At 36.0% G+C, this 19,115-nt stretch overlaps 1 protein-coding gene across 44 annotated transcripts in view; it reads left to right on the top strand.

Moving 5' to 3' along the window:
- The window catches only part of RBFOX1 (RNA binding fox-1 homolog 1), an 840,672-nt gene that overhangs the window by 803,988 nt on the left and 17,569 nt on the right, over positions 1–19,115 (top strand). For all 44 annotated transcript variants that reach the window (XM_054180641.1, XM_054180671.1, XM_054180655.1 and 41 more), the window contains one exon: positions 4,672–4,736. In XM_054180641.1, the coding sequence (XP_054036616.1) occupies positions 4,672–4,736 (65 nt within the window). The remainder of the gene's footprint in view (positions 1–4,671; positions 4,737–19,115) is intronic.

The following is a 19,115-nucleotide window of genomic DNA, read 5'->3' as shown; positions in this document are numbered from 1 at the left end:
ACACTGAAGTCATTAGTGTAAGTGCTAAAGATTTTTGTGTTTTTATAACTAGAAGGATGTTCCATTTCCTGTGACTCAGAGAAACAGAAGGGGAGAAATTACTGTTTCAAAGGCCATAGACTCTCCAAGGATCAGTGGGCTCTGCATGCTGGAACACTTCATGACACCTTTTTTAAAGTTTTGAGATGTAGTGATGAAATGTCTCTTAATCTCTATGATATTTATTTGGGATAGAAACAGTCCAAGAGGACAAAAAAAAAAGCAAGCTGCAGCAGTCCCGGTGATTAGGTTTGATTGTAATTAATATAGGTATTGTCAGTTTGGATATACTGCCAAGAGCTTCTTTGAGGCAACAGATAACAGATAATACAGAAACAGCACAAACCTTTCACACAGATCTGTTCCACAAGCTGAGCCAGCACAAAATGGTGGTGGATATTTTATTTTTAATTCTGCCAGTCACATTTTACTCCACAAGCAGAACAAATGCTGTTTAAACCTCAGTATCATGCGAGTGGAAGGAGAGGAAGTGACTTCTACTTTCTATGTTCTGCAGGGCTGAGTATAATTCATGCCATTTTCAATCCCATTTCTCTATTTGTAGATAATAAGGCAGGTGTAATTGTCAATACTAGAAAAATTTTTGAACCTTGATTAATTTGTCTTCACAAAATACTTTGACATCTTTGAGTGAAAGGAAGTATAGGAAGTAAAAACTGAGGGGAAAAAAGTCATTTTCAGCCTACACACAAAATATTAAATACATTAGCAAGAGGAAATTCTAATAAAAACAATGCTCATCATTAAAAGTCACTTAGTTTATCTGTATCTACCATAAACACTGTCAGTACCACTCAGATGAAGATTTTTAAGAGTAATTTAGGTATTTTAAGAGGAGGTGCACATATGTGTTCCTGGATTTGTAATCTAGAGATGTGCATTTGTATAATTTCTTTTTGGGGAAGTAATTCTTGCCACACATATAGAGAATTTATTTAAAAATTCATATGTGTTGTTTTTATGTTTTCTGTTCATGTTTATTTTATCATATCTTACCTAAAATTTCTGTGTTTTCCTTCTAAAAATAAGATTTTTTTTTCTGTGACAATTGGCTACTGATCTTCAGTCTCGCTGCTCTTCAATTTGCCTGAGCCACAGGGATGTATAAAACTTTGAAAGGAAAATTGTAATGAGCAACTTTGGGGAATTTGTCTAAATTCCTTCCTTACATCTTTCTTTCCGTCCTTCTTTCCTTACTCATGCAAATCATTACATTTCTGTTTCTTTATAGAGCAGTAGTGCACGAGCCTGTGTATGGCAATAAATTCCCTCAGGTATGGCATACTGACTGATGGAAAAAAGCTCATTATGCTGATTGTACACTCTTGTAAAATCATACTACCACTCAATTATGGGAGAAATTGGACTCTGTGTATAAATGATAAGAATAGACTACAGATGCATTCGATTTTCCAGATTCTATCACAGACTAACAGATATTTTTCCTACCCCATGAAATACCACAGTTATTGTTGTAAGTGTCCTGTTTGGTATTTTCTGCCAGTGAGCTATCTCCCTATAGTTGGACTGCAAGTGTCTTAGCTCTATACTTAATTTTTTAAGACTATTTAAGCTGCTGTATCATTCTGTAATCATTGTTTGGAATTATTTGAAATAGGGGAGCACAGATAAGGAAAGAGGCTTTTCCCCCCCATTATTTTAGTTTAATTTATTATTTCAGCTGAATTTCACAAATAATGATTTTAAACATAACAGTCAGGTACTTTTACTGCGTCAAGTGAGAGAAAAAAAGGAAAAAAAGCATTCCTAAAACATTTCTAAAACATAGGAACTGAAAATTGCTATTTGTTACTATGCAATTACAATGTAATTTGTTCTAAATGTAGTCTTAAGGCATGAAAATAAATATTTGCTGTATTACTCAAGGGATTTATATGTAGTGAATGTTACTAATGTATTCTTCATCTAAGATGTCAGCCAAGTTCCAAATTAGAGAAAAAGCTGCAGAGTAGAACTTTTTGCAGACATTTAGAGATCAGGGGTTTGAGTCAGATTTCCATCTTGATTCCCAACATAAAGTGCACCTTACACTTATGCTTATTTTGTTGCTGCAGTGTAAATCTGAAGTAAATCTATAAGGATTCTTAGCTCCCCACCAAACCTGCAGGACACAAATCCCACACAGAGAATTTGCTTAAGAAAGTGTTTATATGTAATTATACAATAGTTTATGTTAGAATAGGAAATCATGACATGGACTGGCAGGGAATTCTGATTTTCATGATAACCAAATTCATCCTGCATTTTAGTTCCCCAAAGAACTCAGGCAAATTCAATAACTCAGTATCTTTGATTTCTTCTTTATTGCTTTTGACTCAGTCTTTCCAGAGCTCTCACAAATGTCATAGCGGTTGTTGAATCTAAGGCATCTCAATAAAGTTCAGAATTGAGCATCATTGTTCAGCAGCAATTCTTTGATGAAAGCAAATTCAAATGTAAGCATAAAAGGAATGCAGCCCTTATTGTTTAGGGAGCAAAGAAAAAAATCCTCACAGAGTCTGCCATCTGCATATTTAAGACTGACCAGTTTGTCTCTTTTTTTTTTTTCTTAGTAAGAACACCAAAACATTGACACTCTTCATGGAGGCCCATTCTTGAGTCCCACATAATGGTGGGACACCACACTTATCCACAGGATAAGTGAAAGAGTCGTACGTGTGGCAAACACAATCATGCCACAGCGCAGAAAGACTTGCAGACTGCCACGTACTTTCAGGACTGGATCGCAAAAACAACACTTAATACCATCTTTATACTGCTACTACTTCTACTTGATCATATTAGCACTCAAGTGAAAATAGAAGGAAAAAAAAAAAAAGGGTGCTATATTTAGCACTCAAACCCAGGAGAAGAGAGCAGATAAATTTGTATAATGTCTCACCTTTCTCCTGGTAGCAGAAAGCAGACCAAGTGTGCAGCTTGCATTATCATCTCTCAGCCTCACTGTTTACTGGCTTGGATTGCACTTGGTGACATTATTTGACATCTGATTGCCTGTATGCACATACCTGCAAGCAATATGTGCCTATTATATATTTTTGACAGTAATGCCCTTCTATTGCTTTATAAAAATCAAATGATCTGAAATGAGAAACTTTCATCTCAATGCTTCTGTGCTTGCAGAGGAAGCAAACGAGAGCACATACGTGGTGCTATGAAAGCAGCTGCCTGATCCCAGCAGCTGGGTGATACAATTGCTGCTGGCAGGGAGCTGACCAGGAGTGGGGAGGGAAATGTGCTATGCTCTGTGCTAGCACTTGAAAAATTCAGACTGTTCCTCAAGTAAGCTGACAATTCAAAGCCTAGAGTGTCTAATGAGCTGTCAGTATATGTAAAACTTCAGTTTATTCTTAGGGTGATGTGACGTTATCAGCAGAATGATTGATTTCCAAAACCGACCTGCTTCAAATCTTCAAACCGACAAAGGCTTACACGTGTTCAGGATGAAAGTATTTCCGCCAAGGAAAGCCATAGAATGGGAAGCAGCTTGTAAAAGTCGATGAAATTGCTTTTCTGAAAAGAGTGAATTTTTATTTGTAAAATCAAAATAGAAAGCCCCCAGAAGTTCCTGCAGTAAAACCTTGCTCATGTTCCAGTAAAAGCTGACACGTTGTAGCCTCTCCGTCATGCTTCAGCTTCATGTCTTGTGTCAGTGCAGCCTTCAAAAAAAAAACAAATGAAAAAGAATAAAATCAATCCATTAAAGTGAACACTTTACCAAAAGAGTGAATTCTGTTCAAAACCAAGTGACCTGATAGTTTCTTATTCAACTCTTTGTTAAGCTGGGGGAAGGTGGGAAAGGATATACAAAAGTCCCCTATCCCAGAGGATTATGGGGTGGTGAATTCTAATTGGGACGTAAATCGTGTTTGTGTTATCTGTGGAGACTGGCCTGTGTTTGTTAATTGGCATGCTGAGATCATTTGGAAATGGTTGATATAACAGCCTGGTCCATTGAGCAGGAAGCTCTGCTGTTCTCACAGTTTGATAATCAATGCATCACTGCACACAATTCCTTTCAAATGTGTGTTTGTTTGTCCTGTTTGCTTAATTGAACATCTGCAATTACTGTTACATATAAGTGAATGTTAATTCATGGAAGAAGAGAATTTTGCTTCTTCATTATAATTTTATGTATAAATTGGAAACCTATGTAACATTAAGTGTTAATTGAGTGCACATATTCATAAGTTTAATCAGCCAGACATGATAAATCCTATTTTGTGCAAGAAAGAATTGATCATCAGCTGAGTTTTTCTTTTAAGTTCAGGTTTGCTTTATTAATATACATGCAGTTCATTCATGAGAACAATTACTACTTGAAACGTGGTGGAAGAATTTAGTATTGTTTTGTAAAAAGAACTTTATATTGATGAATACAGTCCATTGCTTTTTCCTGATCTCTGGAACAAATCTTAACCAGTTTGTGGTGATAAATTTTGCTTAATGATTTGCTGCAGTAGTTCCTATGTATTTAACCCCATAACTGGGTTTACAGCATGATAGTACTCTTTCAGTTGTTACTAAATTTTGCAAACTGTGGTTGAAGGTGCTGTGGCCAAGCAGTTAGAGCCTGAGTTTGTGTTTCAGGGTGGTTATGCTGCCTACCGGTACGCCCAGCCTGCCACTGCCACTGCGGCTGCCTACAGTGACAGGTAAGCCCTCCTTTACTGCTCATCACTACTTGACCAGTGGAAGTTGAAGATGATTCTATCAATTTGCCTTGTTGAAGTCTCATAACTGTCTTGTTGCTCTGCAGATAATTGTGATATCTGAAGCAGGCTGTTTTATTGTAATCCATGAATAGCCATAGATTGAGAGATTTGAGGCCTCAATTGAGAATCAGGCATAAGATATGCACATCCCAAAACTGTAGATCATCCACTTAATGTCTGTGACCCTTGTACAGCCTCGTGATGGTCTGCTACTCGAGATCATTATTTGTCTTAGAAGTATTGTTTCTGTTGATTTAGAACCTGAACCTATTGAGTGTCCTCAGTGCTCACAGACATTGATTGTAGTCGCTAGAAATTGAGACTGAAGTATATCTAAGCTTGAACTATCCAAGGCCAACAAAATTTTTTTTTTCCCATTTACTTTCTTTCCAGGCATTTTTTTTTTTTTTTTAATACCAAATATATAGAGAGCATAAATAAGTTTTTCTTGGTTTGCTCTGCATTTTTATCCTTCAAAATGCAAACCCCATTTGGTGGAAATAATAGTAGGAATAAAAGATTATTAAAATCTACGTAAGAGAAACTTGCAAAGACTTCTGTCAACTAAAAGCGATGTCACGTGAATTAACTTGTCTTCTTGCAAGATGAAAATTGGGACCCCTTTGAAGTCAGTGTCTTAAATTGCTATAGACTTCAGCAGGAACAGGATTTTGACCAATTGCATAAAATTTAAGTCTTTACAGTGTGTGGACAACATTTGGTAATGAAAAGAAAGAAAATATCCTGTGTTTTCTTCATAAACTGTGCCCTTAACAAAATCCATGGGATCTCTAATACCTTCCAAGTACTTGAAGAGTGGTAAAGGGAGGATGTATATTGCTTTTACATTAGCAGCAAGAAGGAAGGCCACACTTCTCAATTCCTGATATAAGAAAATTTTCCCTTGCAATCACGGAATTAATTTCTTAAGTCTTCAATATGTGTTGAAATTTTTCTGTAGATGCTAAATTAGACATTGCTTTAAATGTTCCTGTTTCTTAAAGAAATCAAGAGATTAAGACATTTCAGTGAACTATTTCTTAGACTGAAGTGCTGTTCATGGATTCTGTGTTTTTAGAACAAAGTACCATGGTATGAATGTTACAATGCTATGCATGCATATTTGCCTTTCAAATGCTTTTTCTGGGTAATGAAGATACATTTTTTAAAGTTATGTGAATAAAACAATTTGCATGTATGGCTGGGGCATGCTGTGTCAGACAGGTAAGCAAGTTACTTTCTCTTAATTTTGAATCAGTAATGTCAGCTAGAGATGTGCTGTATGCACTTTGGTCACGATGTACTCTTTCTACTTAGGGTAACCTACAAAGATTGAAGTGCTACTCAGTAGTTTCATTTCATTTCCACAAAGGTGTGTTAGCATGTCGCAGCTCTAGTATCTTTCTGTCAGCTTGTAATGCAAAGCAATTCCTGCTTCTAAAAACTTACTAAACTGAAAGGACCAAACTAGTAAGTTACCTCCTCTGGTTAGGCATTTTTTGCTAGATACCATTCAGGTGTCCCTGGATCATTTTGTAGGGTGCTCATTCCTCTGACTAAATGAATTTCTGAAAACCTATATGCTATGTAGAGAAACTGAACAGTATCTAAGATGAATTCTAAATGCTCTAAGTATGAATTAATGTACCTTTGCATAAAACTAAGCAAGTGCTGTGAGATAAAACATCACCTGGTCACGTGTTCTGCTATGGGTAGAGAGTCAACATCAGTAAGAGTTACGCTGACAAAAAAAGTACAGGATTTGTCTAAGATAGGGCTCTTAAATGCTGTGAAGGAAGCTTGAGCTGGCATCAGTAGTTCTGCAGTTGTTATAACCCTTAATTAATTTTTTGAAAAAATGTCTAATTTTCAGATACACTTTGTGTGTAATTAGAATGGTAATAACCTGTCTTTGCTTGCATAATTTTAAACATCTTAAATTAATTTTGTATCTTTGGGATTTTTATTTTATTTTCTTCAATTTAGCTTCTCTTTTTAAATGTGGTTAACCCTCATCTTCAGTCTGCTTCCCCCAAGTGAATATGGTTTCTTGTTTTAATTACAAATACTGTAACTGGATTTCTTTAAGGGAAAATCCTAAAACTAGCACAGAGAACAGGACAAATAATGATTTATTTTCATATGAGTAACTATGTGCAAACGTGGATACCTCTGATTACTCACAACTATAGTTGGCTTAATTTGATTAACTTTTCATTCATTTTTTAAAGGAACTTAATTTAGCAACCTTTGTGAATTATTAATACTCTAAGTGCTGAAAAACTGTTCAGTACAACTACTTGTATCTTTTCTTCTCAATGCAGTAATCATCTGCTATCTTCTGATAATAATGAAGATTTCATATCTCCTTATACACCACTCTTACTTAGTGTTGCTTTGAACCCCCATTTACTTTAATAACATTTGAAATCTATTCACTGTTTATGTGTAAACAATGCCCAGAAAAACAAAGATAGGACCAGTGAGTACTTGCTGTTGAAGCAGTTGACTTACCATGGAAGTATTACCTCAGATTAGTTTAAAGAATAAAAAAGATCATATACATGATGAATGGTAATGTTCCATATTTGACATGCTTCTTAAGTCAGGAGATAGAAGGAGGAAATCTTTAAATTGAAGACATGTTTTGGTAAATTAAAAATAAAGGTTAACAGAAAGATTTGGGACTCCAGAATCAATACACCAAGTCAATGGATAATGATTGCTGTGAGAGAGCTCTCTTGTGAAGAAATGCAATGGTATCCTTGTTTGTCACAGCTGGAAATATCACTGGAAATAGGCAAACAGATACATAGGGGAGAATCAGGTGGCAAGGAAATGTCATGAAACAAATCAGTGAAAACCCCTAAGAATTTGAGACAAATCACGCAGTCTTAAAACAATTTCACAACAGAGGTAGACTTGCAGATTTCTTCAGTAATTTCTTAGTGTTGTAAACCAAGCCCAACAAAACCAGCAGGTACATTTTGTTTTAATTAGGAAGCAATGTCATCTGAAAACAACTTAGAACTGGATGTTTATACTAAATTACACTTAAAGACTTGAAGTTCTTGGCAGAGGTGGATCAAAAAAGATGGTGCTTAGCTTTCCATTATTTAATACATTTCTGCTAAATTTTCCAATTCTTACAACTGATAAAAGAGGACCCAGTGGTCTAAATATCTTCTTCACCATTCTGGAGCTTAGCCTGTCCAACTCTTTACGCTGAGAAATCTTGGGGAAAAATATTTGTAAAGACGTGCAAAGGAATATCTAAATCAGGTGTCAATAAAATGTTTGTACAGCTTTGATGTAATATCTTAAAATATATAAATAGAAATACAGCTAGGTTTCTGTCCCAGCCTGAAGTAAGAGAAACTAGCCAAGCCATCAAGTTTTAGATTTGTGAGGTAGAACAAGTCAAAGCATGGCAGTGGGGCGTATTGTCATTTTGTCATTGCATGTTCACTTGGTGTTGCTAGTATGTCTGTAATGCTGTATTGGATTTGACAGATCCATCACATAGCTCAGTGAATGGCTTGCTTGAATTAAGCCTATGGGCAGACTTATTCACATTGATTGGCTATTGGTTTTGTGTTTTATGATTTGATTATTGCATCTTCGATCGGAGTAAGAAAAATGTTCCTTTCTTGCATATTAACTTTGTCAGCAATATTTATGGAACTGTGTATGGTAGTGTAATAAACCAAATCCCCGTTAAGAGTCAACTAGCCTTGGCTGAAGGCAGAGTCATTTTGCTTCTACTGCTTGCTAACTCTGTTGCACTTAATAATTACTATTATGTGTGTTTATATATGTATGATTGTGTATTCATATATAGACACACATTCCCCATCCTTCACCCACCCACAAGTACCCACACATGCAGAAGCACACACACATACATATCTACAGAGGCATTTTGAGTGTAATTCCCTTTTTGTAACACAGCATCAAATTTAAATCTCACTTCAAACAATGGGAATATTTCCACCGACTGCTTTGTTGTCTGGATTAGATCACTGGAAGCTCAACCTCTTCTTTTTCTTTTTTATTTTTTCCCCTTTCTTTTTTTTTTTTTTTGTCTTTTTTTTTCTTTTTTGTACCCCTTATGCTTTGTTTTTTGTTTGGTTTTGTAGTTTTGGTGTTTTTTTCTTAAAGCCAATAAGGCATATTCCAAAATATTTTGCATATAACACCTTGTAGTAGCAAAGAATATGATTTTTTTTCCTACCCCATCACTTTGTGTTACATGTTCTGTAGCCATATATAGGATTTCGTATGAAATTTAAGACAGGAGATTGTGTCATGTTAAAGTTGTACATCTTACAGATCTGAAGTCTTACTGCCAGTAAAATCTTCATATTGTAATAGTTTGCAATTTTAACATACCTAAGTGGAGTAATCAGTTTTGTCTAAGCGCTAGTGTCCACACAAATAGAATTTATTTTCCAGTCCTCATTGGGCAAGTAGAGACTAATACTTCATATTTGTGGTCAGAATAACTTACAATAGCATAGGCACAGACTTTATTTGGTTGGAAGCGTCCTCATTAAAGAACAAAAAACTGAAATGAAGAATAAAAATACCCAAAATAGAAAATGTGAGGCTCTGTAGATGTAGGTTAATTTTTTGTATATTGTAGACTTTAAAATCTTCTATTTTATGAATAAACAATGAAACCCATTATAGTTTTATTCAAATTATTCTCTCTTACTGAGGGTCTGTATCGTGAGATATACTAACAATAGAGGTTTTGAGAGCACATAAAATATCATTGCATCTTCAGTCAGAATTTAATTTTCCATGACATAATTTTATGAAAAGATAAATGTTTTTAAATGTCATGCTTCATTTCATGATTGGACTTTGGAAGATGTAGGAGAGAAGAGCTTCTATACAGTTTAATTTCTAATGTAATCAGGTTGGAAGAGAAAAAAAATAATAGAATATAGTGATAACTTATCTACTCCTAGCTGGACATTTCAGACCTTTCTTGAATTTCCCACATGAATTGAATCTTGAGAAATAGAGACATTTGGGCAACAAGAAGATACATAAGTAAAAACTGTATAGCCCATGTCCTAGGATACTCCAATTTTGAGATTGAGGAAGATCAGTTAGCATCCTGACCAGCTCTAAAGGGTTGTCTTTAGCCTCTGTAACAGTAGTAATATAGCAGTAATATATGTAACACTTTTCTTCTTCAGAGACTTAGGCCTGCTGTGGTGATGTTTGTTTGGTCTGTCTTTTTCTGGGTATCCTATATGATAGCTAAAGCTCATTTATTCCCTACCATTGCAAATAAAGATCAAATAATTCACTTGGCTCTTTCAGAGAGGTAATGGATTTGGGCATCTACCTATTAAGCTTGTATGTCTTTATGTCTCTATGATCTGTGGCAAGCTAGAGGATCACTGGCATCACATTAATATTTCATACTCCATATTCATCACTCAGATCACAGTTTGGGGAATGACTGGAGTATATGACTCATGTTATAGCCATCAGAGTATCTTTTTAGTGGAGGAAATAGAAAGTAAAAGTGGGTGATTATTAATTAAGAGAATGTAGTAGAAAAAAAAAAACCACAATAAAAATGCAAGAGTTTAAAGTTCTGTAAACAGGGAGTTTCATGTACAGCAATTTTATAGGAATTTCCTGAAATAAAAATGTATTGGGTGATTGACACATGGTTCATTCTCAAATATTGTAAATAGAACACTTTGGGGTGAGACACAGAGTCACAATAATATAGGAAAACATGGCAAATAATTATGTTTCATAAAAGTATAATCTCCTACCAAGTCTAGAAAGCTACTTTATAAACTTTAATGTTACAATACATTCCTCCAGCATCTGGTAGAATTAATGTGGTTTCTGATGCTTTGAAGGCTTGATTCATTGGTGTGTAATATCACTGCTCATGTCATATCCATATAGCTATTAAAACTAGTCCACCAGTTCAAATCTAAGGTAATATAGCTATGAAAAAGCTTAGGGTTCTTGGCCCAGAATGATGGCAAACCCTGATGATGAAACATCTATCATGTCAGAGCTTGTATTCTTCACATGGTGCTTCTGTTTCTCTTTCCTGTAATTTCCATTCTCCTCTTCTGTAATATTTTAAGAAACCTCATAGAGAAGGAAAGGCTTGGCTATTAGTGTAAAATCTTCTTTGGCATCCATGCTGGAAATCATAAAGAAAAAGTTGAGAGAGAAGGTAGAGGAACATTAAAGCCTACATGTCCATACCTGGCTTCCTAAAGTGCTCCCAGTTTAGAGATGCTGAGGGCATTTGCTGCCAGTTTATTCTTGAACATAGTGGGAGCTGTTAAATACTTACAGTTTAAAAAAACCCCAACATTAAATCAGTGGCCCTATTCTGATCCATTCTTTGATGATACATCCAGCTTACATCAGGTTATATAGCATGGGTTTTAACTAAGGAGTTTCTTACTTTAAATTTAAAAAATCATTGTAAATAACTGCAATTATAACTATATTCCTTTGATGGATTTTTGTGCATGCTTTTCCTCTAAAAACAGCTCAGGGAAAAGGGTGGAATTGTCTCTTCAATAATTCAGACTTGCTTCTTCACTCAGAGGACATGGAAAGAAAGTGTGACTTTAAAATTTTCAAGTGTGTTGTATTCAGCAGACTGGATAAATATGGAGTTAGGGAGTTACTAAAACATCGATTCCTAATCCAACAGACCAAAACTGTTACAGTCTATTGGGTCAACGCCTGTGACATGATAGGCCATAAGAGTTCCTTTGGACATGTCAGTGTCTAATTATACACTTTTTAGTTCTCAGATCATTGACTTGATAGACCACAAAGAGGGAGATTAGAACATGCTATAGCTATTGTCAACCTGATCTCCACTGTGAGCACTTTAAAAGCAAGAAGGAATTAAGAGCATTGTGAAGGAGTCAGAGAGAAGATGAAGGAACAAAATGTTACTAGTAAAATGTAGAATGAATTGGATATAGTCTGTGTGGATTAGCCATGCAATTTGCAATGTATTTTAGGCAAGGTAAGGATGTATTGCAAGAACAAACTTCGAATGTAGATTGAATTAGTCAAGAAAAAGGCAATTTAGACACAGGTTTTTGCTGTAGTGTTTCCCACCTCAAGGGAGTGTAAAGCTTTTGATGAGGTATTTAAATAGAAATTATTTTTTTTACACACCTTTGGGCTTGTCAAGTGTCTAATACTCTAGGAACATGCAGCAAAACAGCAGTTTGTAAGAATAGTGCACAGCAGGAATGGAAGTAGAAAGCTTGCCCTTGTATTTTAAAGAACAACTCTTCTGTGAAAATTGCTATAGGATATTTCATCTACAGGCAGAGAAAATGTAAGGTCTTCATTTAAAGCAAATGTGTACCAGCCTCTAACCTTCATTTTGTGTTTCTTGAATGAATTCTTAAATAATCCTGGCAAGGTTTACGTAGATATGGTATTTTACTTCTAATATGAAAAAAAACCCACACCAGTGTTGTCATTCAAACCTTAAAATAATGTAAAGGGAAATAATTGTTGCTATTCATAATTGGTAAAGAAGTTTATAATTACATCTCTGTATGTTAGGAAACTCTGTTGGGATAAAATGGTGGTTACTAGCAAACCATAAAATCAGAAGCAAATATAAAATATGTTCCAGTGAAACATTGTTTTAAAGATTACTTCATACACATAAAGGATAAGCTTCCCAATACATATAGATTTTGTTATGCATTATGCTGGACATAATATCGATCCTTTACACAAGGCTGACTTCAAAATATGGTACTGTTTGCCCTAAAGACAGTGAAAAATATGCCCAAAATATACTAATCCAATTTTCAAATATCAATGATAAAACTTCCAAAATAGCTTTAATTTAGCAGTCCTGAATCATGCTGACATGAGTTTACATTGCTGACATGGAATACTTAGGAAGTAAAATTACTGGGTCGCTTCCTCAAGGACTTAGTGTTATTCCCAGTGAAAGGCTGGAGAAGGAATTTTCATAAGGGTGTCTAGTGACAGGGCAAGGAGGTATGCTTTAAGGCTGAGGGAGAATAACTTTAGACTGAATCTCAGGAAGGAGTTCTTCAGTATGAAAGTGAAGAAATAGGTTGCCGAGGGAGGTCATAGATGCCTCCTCCCTGTGAGTGTTCAAGGCCAGGTTGGATGAAGCCCTTAGCAGCTGAGTCTAGTTGAGAGGTGTCCCTGCCCTTGGTGCGGAGGTTGGCGTAAATGATCTCTGAGGTCGCTTCCAACCTAAGCCATTCTATGATAATCTTAGAGCAGTTATGCCACTGTGATCACTGTGATTCATGTGGTGTTCAGAGTTTCATCTATAAGTTTTAGCTTTCACTTCAAAATGTTATGATCCTCATAAAAACATTGTGTGATCCTGTTCCAGGTAAATATGCATATTTATACTATGTATATTGCATTAACCACAATAAATGTGTTTATACTACCTATAATATGTTATATAATCCTTCAAACATAGAAAAATGCCACTGATACAGGAGGTAATATAACTAAGTGTACAAGCAGCTCTGATTTTTGAAAATAAATCAGGAAATTAAATGTATAGATTTAAAATGTAGTACAGCACCAGTCTGATGGAAAAATTCTTTTTATAGTCTTTGAGGGGTAGTGGGAGGAGAGAGAGGGGAGCTCACATGCAGGGAGGAACTATACCTAAACTGTATTCAGTACAAACACCTGATCATTATCCTAACATTCTTTACAGCATTAATATGAAGCTATGCTAAAAGGAATCTCACTCTTGCAGTATTTGAAAGGATTATTTAGTTAGTTCAACAGGAGGACTAAAAAAGGATGCCTGCCCACCTGCTGAGGAAAGCCTGACAAAAGAATACGAATAAAGCATCTTCTATTGCCCACTTTCATTCTTTTATTTTTTTATTTTTTAATCCCCTTCCTTCCTCAATAAATGGAATAATACAGGCATATCACTGGTCTTGGGAATGCACATTTCCATTAGTGTCCAGAATAGTTAAAGATTTTTTTCTTCCTTTTCTTCGAGATGTGCTTTTCACAATTGTAAAAGTGTGTTTGGGTATTAAAACGAATTATTCCTGTTCAAGAAGTTGTGTGACTGGTGACAGGATAAAATTTAATGAGAGAGGTTTCTTAAGTTTCCTGTCTCCTGCTGTCTTTGGAAGTGTGAATTATGTTAGAGACATCTTGTAATTGGCAAAATCACACTGAAATGTCCTGTATTGAGCACCAAGAAGATATGTATAAAGAGCAATGAGGAGGTGACTAACCTAGCAGTCAAATTAATGGCTTGCTGAAAGCACCTAGAAACAGGGATCTGGTGCCCTTGGAGAGATATGTGAGACCCTCATGCAGACAGAGGTGCCTACTGGAGGCAACAAGACCTTCTGAAGTGGCAGCTAAGTATAGGCAGATGGATGAGTTGCCTTTGTTTGGGCAACCAAGATGAGCTGTAGTGTTTTCTGTGAGGTAGTATTTACAGAAATAGCTGCAATAATAGCTTTTTTCGTGGAGTTTTACTCCATGTGCTTCAAAGACCTGCCTCAAAATCTTAGATATGAGCATATAATGAAATGGTCAGGGACAATGGGAGATACATTGTCTTTTGATGATGAAAGCAGAGTAGCCAAATGAAAGCAAAATATCTGTCTTCCTCTTTGTCTTGGCATCATTATTAACAGTTAGCTTAAACAAGGAATTCTGCAGAAAAACAAAACCTGCCATGGTGAGCTCTAAAAGTAGGATATACTTTCTTATACACATCAGGTCAAACAAGTAACTGTTAATGTTGTTGAAGCTTGTTACCACATGAATTAGTTTTATTCTTACTTTATTTAATATTCCTTATAGGTATGGCTGTAAAATTGTTTAGTTGTCTTTGTGTTGTGATTCAAATGCTATGAGTATGATAATGTACTTTGATCTTGCAGTAATGGGAATATAAAGCACAATAATAGCAAAATGAACCTTCTTATTGTAGTTACTATACTAATATTTAAAATATGTATATATTTTATAGCCTTGATATTTAAATTTAGGACACCAGAAGGAAAGAGCTGGGGAGGACTTCATAAAATTATTTGAGAGGAAAATTCCAAAACTTTGTCCATACTTGAATATTGCAGAAACTATTCAAGCAGTGAGTGTCAGCTATGATAGAATTTGTAGTAAAAATACCCTCAACACTGCAGTCCTAATGAGAGCAACAAAGCCTGAAGTTTAGAGCATGCAGGAAAAACAAACTATCTTTAGTAATCGGACAGAGGTATGTATAGATGTATCAAAATTCTATTGCTACACTATATAATTAGCACCAAATCCTTGGAGAACAGAGTTTGGAATAGCTCCAGGGAAGTCAGTGCTTTCATTTAAGCTGCATCCATTCTACTGGTTGAAGTTCTGAACCATGAAATCTAGATGCTGACTGTATTTGTAAATCCCATGGTGGTCCTAGCAGACAAAGTCAACTGATGACATACAGTTTAAATCTTCCCACTGTAGCTGCTGTTCAGTAGCATCTTTGCAGTCATCTTAACTGCCTGTGTTCTAGAGCTCTGCACTGTTTTCAACAGTTGATCTATTGAGGGGTGGGGGGGAGTGCACCTTTGTGTTAAGCAAAATTATTTCTGTTGAGTTTTGTGAAGTAGGCAAGAAAAGTCCAACAATTGTGGTGTATGAAACATAATGACTGGATCTTAGTGAGTTATAATTTTATTTAGTTTTGAATTTCCTGGAGCTAGCATGATTGCTTCTAGGGAAATCTTGAGTTCTTAAAATCACTCCTGACCGCTATTACGGCTTCTATTTTATGGAAGCTCTGCCTTGTCAAGCAGAAGGACTAAAGACTCCTGGGAGTGGTGGGTGAAATTATATGTGTGTCAAAATTTTGTTTGTAATGATGTGTTGTGTAAAATATAATTAATGTTGAAATCTGTCACCCAGCCTTTTAGGGAGAGGACAGGACACAAAGAATGCTTAGTACTTTGTCCCATGTGCCCTACAAATATAGATTCTTATACACACAATGACCTCAGTGTGTAAACTGCCCAGACACTGCTGTGAGTCCTTCTGTACATCTGAAGAGTAGTGGGACCAGGACTGTAGGAGGGAAAATGCAGTAGTAGCTTGATGCTTTTTTAGGAATACATAGTAGCACAGACAAAGCAAGCTGAGCAGAGCCATCCTCTGCCAGAGTGAGCCACCGCAGAGAAATTTTTGAGGGGGAGCACTCAGTGTTCTCTCCTTCCCAAAATTATGTTGGCATTGTGCTTTCTGATGGATTGAAGTCGCAAAACAAGCAAACAAACCCCAACCAAAAAAAAACCCACTAAAAACCTTGAGAGCCATACTCCGAATCTCTTCCTATCTTCCACTTCCAGATTTGGAATTTTCTAGCTGACAAGAAGCCAAATGATGTCTGGGCAAGGCAGGATCATCCCTGAGGCCTATACTGCCCACCCCATCTCTACTGTAACTTTCAACTCTGAGTTCCAGTCTACTTTAAGTTGCCAGTGGCCTTCAAAATAGTCTATTTAGATGTAGAAAAAGTGGTTAAAGTTATGATGTATCTGTGCAATTCAATTATCACAGCCTTAATATTTAGGAAATCTTTCCCTCTGTTTTCTCAGTGAGGAAAAACTCCCAACCTTCCACACATGAAGGAGCCTAAAGTTCTATATTATATCCAATATGGTATTAATCAGAACTTCTTTCTCTGTTTTGGGACCTATTTGACATTCCAGGAGCTGAGATCACTATTGTTAGTGTCTAGGGGGATGGGAAACATTAAGGGAATTTTGCCAAAGGAAAGTCAATGCTGTTCTTTGCACAGAAATGCTGTTAATACTAATATTAACAACCTCACTGGAATATTGAGTATCTCAAACCTGAAACTAACCCACCGAATATGTAGAGTGAAAGCAATTAAAAATGAGTCAAAACAGTTTAAGCATGGTTACAGAGAAGATTCCTGCAGAAATAAAAGCTAAATATACTACTAAGCAATTACAAAATGTTGACTTTTCTACTAAATTTCTCATGTAAGGCCTACTTAAGCTTAAATTTGGTGCAGCTCTCCATGTAGCTTCTGTACAATGTCAGGATGCTTTAGAAAGAGCATGGAGAAGTTTTTGCTGTACCACTCCAGCCCAGTTAAGGTGACCGGTGAGAAGCAAGACTCTAAAGGCAGCTTAGGGTTAGTCTTCTTAATTAACTTGTCATAGTATGAGCATCCAGAAGAAATTATGCTATGATATTAAAAAAAGGGGGCAAAGACTTTTTTGTAAAAATCAGGCCACCCAGGAGGCCTAATTTGTGTTAGTACATAACATCTACTGAAGTAATTGGGAATTAGTAATTTTTTTCACCAAGTAGCACATATAATAAAAATCTTTGTCAAACTTCACTTAAATTCCTGCCCTTCACTTGCTTAATTAAATATTTTGGTTTTATACTTTATTATCTAAGCTTTTTAACTCAGAGGCCTGCTTTGATTTAGAATAGGGCACTTTCAGTCAGGTGATAAAGTTGAACCTGAAAATGTTTTGTTATGCTCTTTGAAGTTTGATTCTGCAGAGTACAGTTTTGATTCTGACAGCTGGACTTTTTGTGCTCACCTCATGCCATCACAAAAACTTGCAGGCAATATTTGGGTTTATAGTGCAAGCCTTGTCCCTCTCTAAATACAAATGATTAATTTAGTCAACCTTGAGGGCATAAGCTCTGATGTTGCTGATCAAGGATCTTGTAAGAAAAGGTCTCCTGTAATAAAAAGTGCAGTACAGGGAGATACATGCAGAAAATCAAGCCTTTTTTTTACCCTGTGAAAAAGATGCTAAGGTAGAAATGCTGGCAGAAGATTGTGAAAGAATCCTCTACTAAAGCTATTCTCCATTCTACCACAAATTGCATCTTTCTATGACTTCTGCAAGAAGCGAAAATTCACATGTGGGGTTTCTTCACAGAAGTAGGTCTGTAGATTAAACAGCCGTAGTGAAGATAAGGCTTGGGCTTTATGATTAAAGATTTTTTTTAAACAAATAGATCCAGTTTTGTGCTATATCATGGCCTGTTTTCACCAAACTAACAGCATCAAGGACAGAGAAAGCAAGCACTTAATGTATTTGATATGCAAAAGACCTGCTGAGTAGAAATAGCAGGTGATAAGACTGCTAGGAGGATTTCTGTCAGATCTGGGCCCTTCGAGGAATGTATTTTTTAGGAGTCTGCCAAAGGGTCTGTGGGGAATGGAGCTGAGGAAATTAGGATGTATTTGAACCTTTTGAAAGTTTTGGTAAGGCAGGTTCAATAGCTGTCCCCAAGTACGAAAGAGCATCTAAATCATTTAATACCACTTTAGTTGTGCTCCCCTTCTGTGTCTGTGTGAATTCAGGAAATACATGAAATGTTTAAATGTTGGGGGGTTTATCCAACTTTAAAAATATGCTTATTAGCATACTAATAAAAGTCAGTTTTCAGTTTACTAAAAGAAATAAGAAATTGGTAGATGAGCTTGAAAGAAGCAGTATTATGGAGAAGTGCTTGCCCTTGGGAATAGCTGCTCAGATGGAATGCAGCCATTAGGGAATAGCTACTTGGATGGAACACAGCCATTTGGATTCCAAGCAGTGGGTTTTCATGACCCACACTGTCTGGGTTTCCATCAGAGAGCTCAGGCTACCAAAGGGTGCCACTCCAGCAGTTACTGGGATTGCACTTAGCCCAGGGTGTGACTATCTGGCACACTGAATTTATCCAACTGTACGTTTAGATCAGTGTATTTGTCGTGTTACTCTTTCAAGTTGTATTGCTGTTTATCTCCCTTACAACCAGGAACAACTCTTGAAATCATATTTTAAAAAAATTTTTAAAAGGTTCTCTAGATTTTACATGTGAATACAACTGATACATGAAACAGTGAGAAGTAATAAAATTGTTCTGTACTTTCACTGTTAATACACAAATTAAATTATGGAAGCAATTCCATATCTTAATAATTGAGCAGGGCTTACTGTATAATAAAGTTGGATCCACTTGCACTTCTTGTACCTATCTGTATCAAGGGAAGTGTAGCAGTGATGAGGAACATTAACACAATCTAAAATGCATTGTGAATTTTCACCATACCTTACTTTTTAAAAGTCCTTCTCTGTTCAATACACTCAGTGCATAAAACTTGTCTTTAAAAAGAACAGTGCTCTATGTGCAAAGGACTGAGGTTAGCTGCCCTTTTCCACATCTGATTTTTATGTACTTTAAGAAAGAATACAATGCACCACAGTGTCAGCTTGCCTCAGA

This window comes from Dryobates pubescens, chromosome 4 (assembly GCF_014839835.1).
Source record: "Dryobates pubescens isolate bDryPub1 chromosome 4, bDryPub1.pri, whole genome shotgun sequence".
Classification (NCBI taxonomy): domain Eukaryota; kingdom Metazoa; phylum Chordata; class Aves; order Piciformes; family Picidae; genus Dryobates; species Dryobates pubescens.
This window is presented reverse-complemented; position numbering and strand designations above follow the sequence as displayed.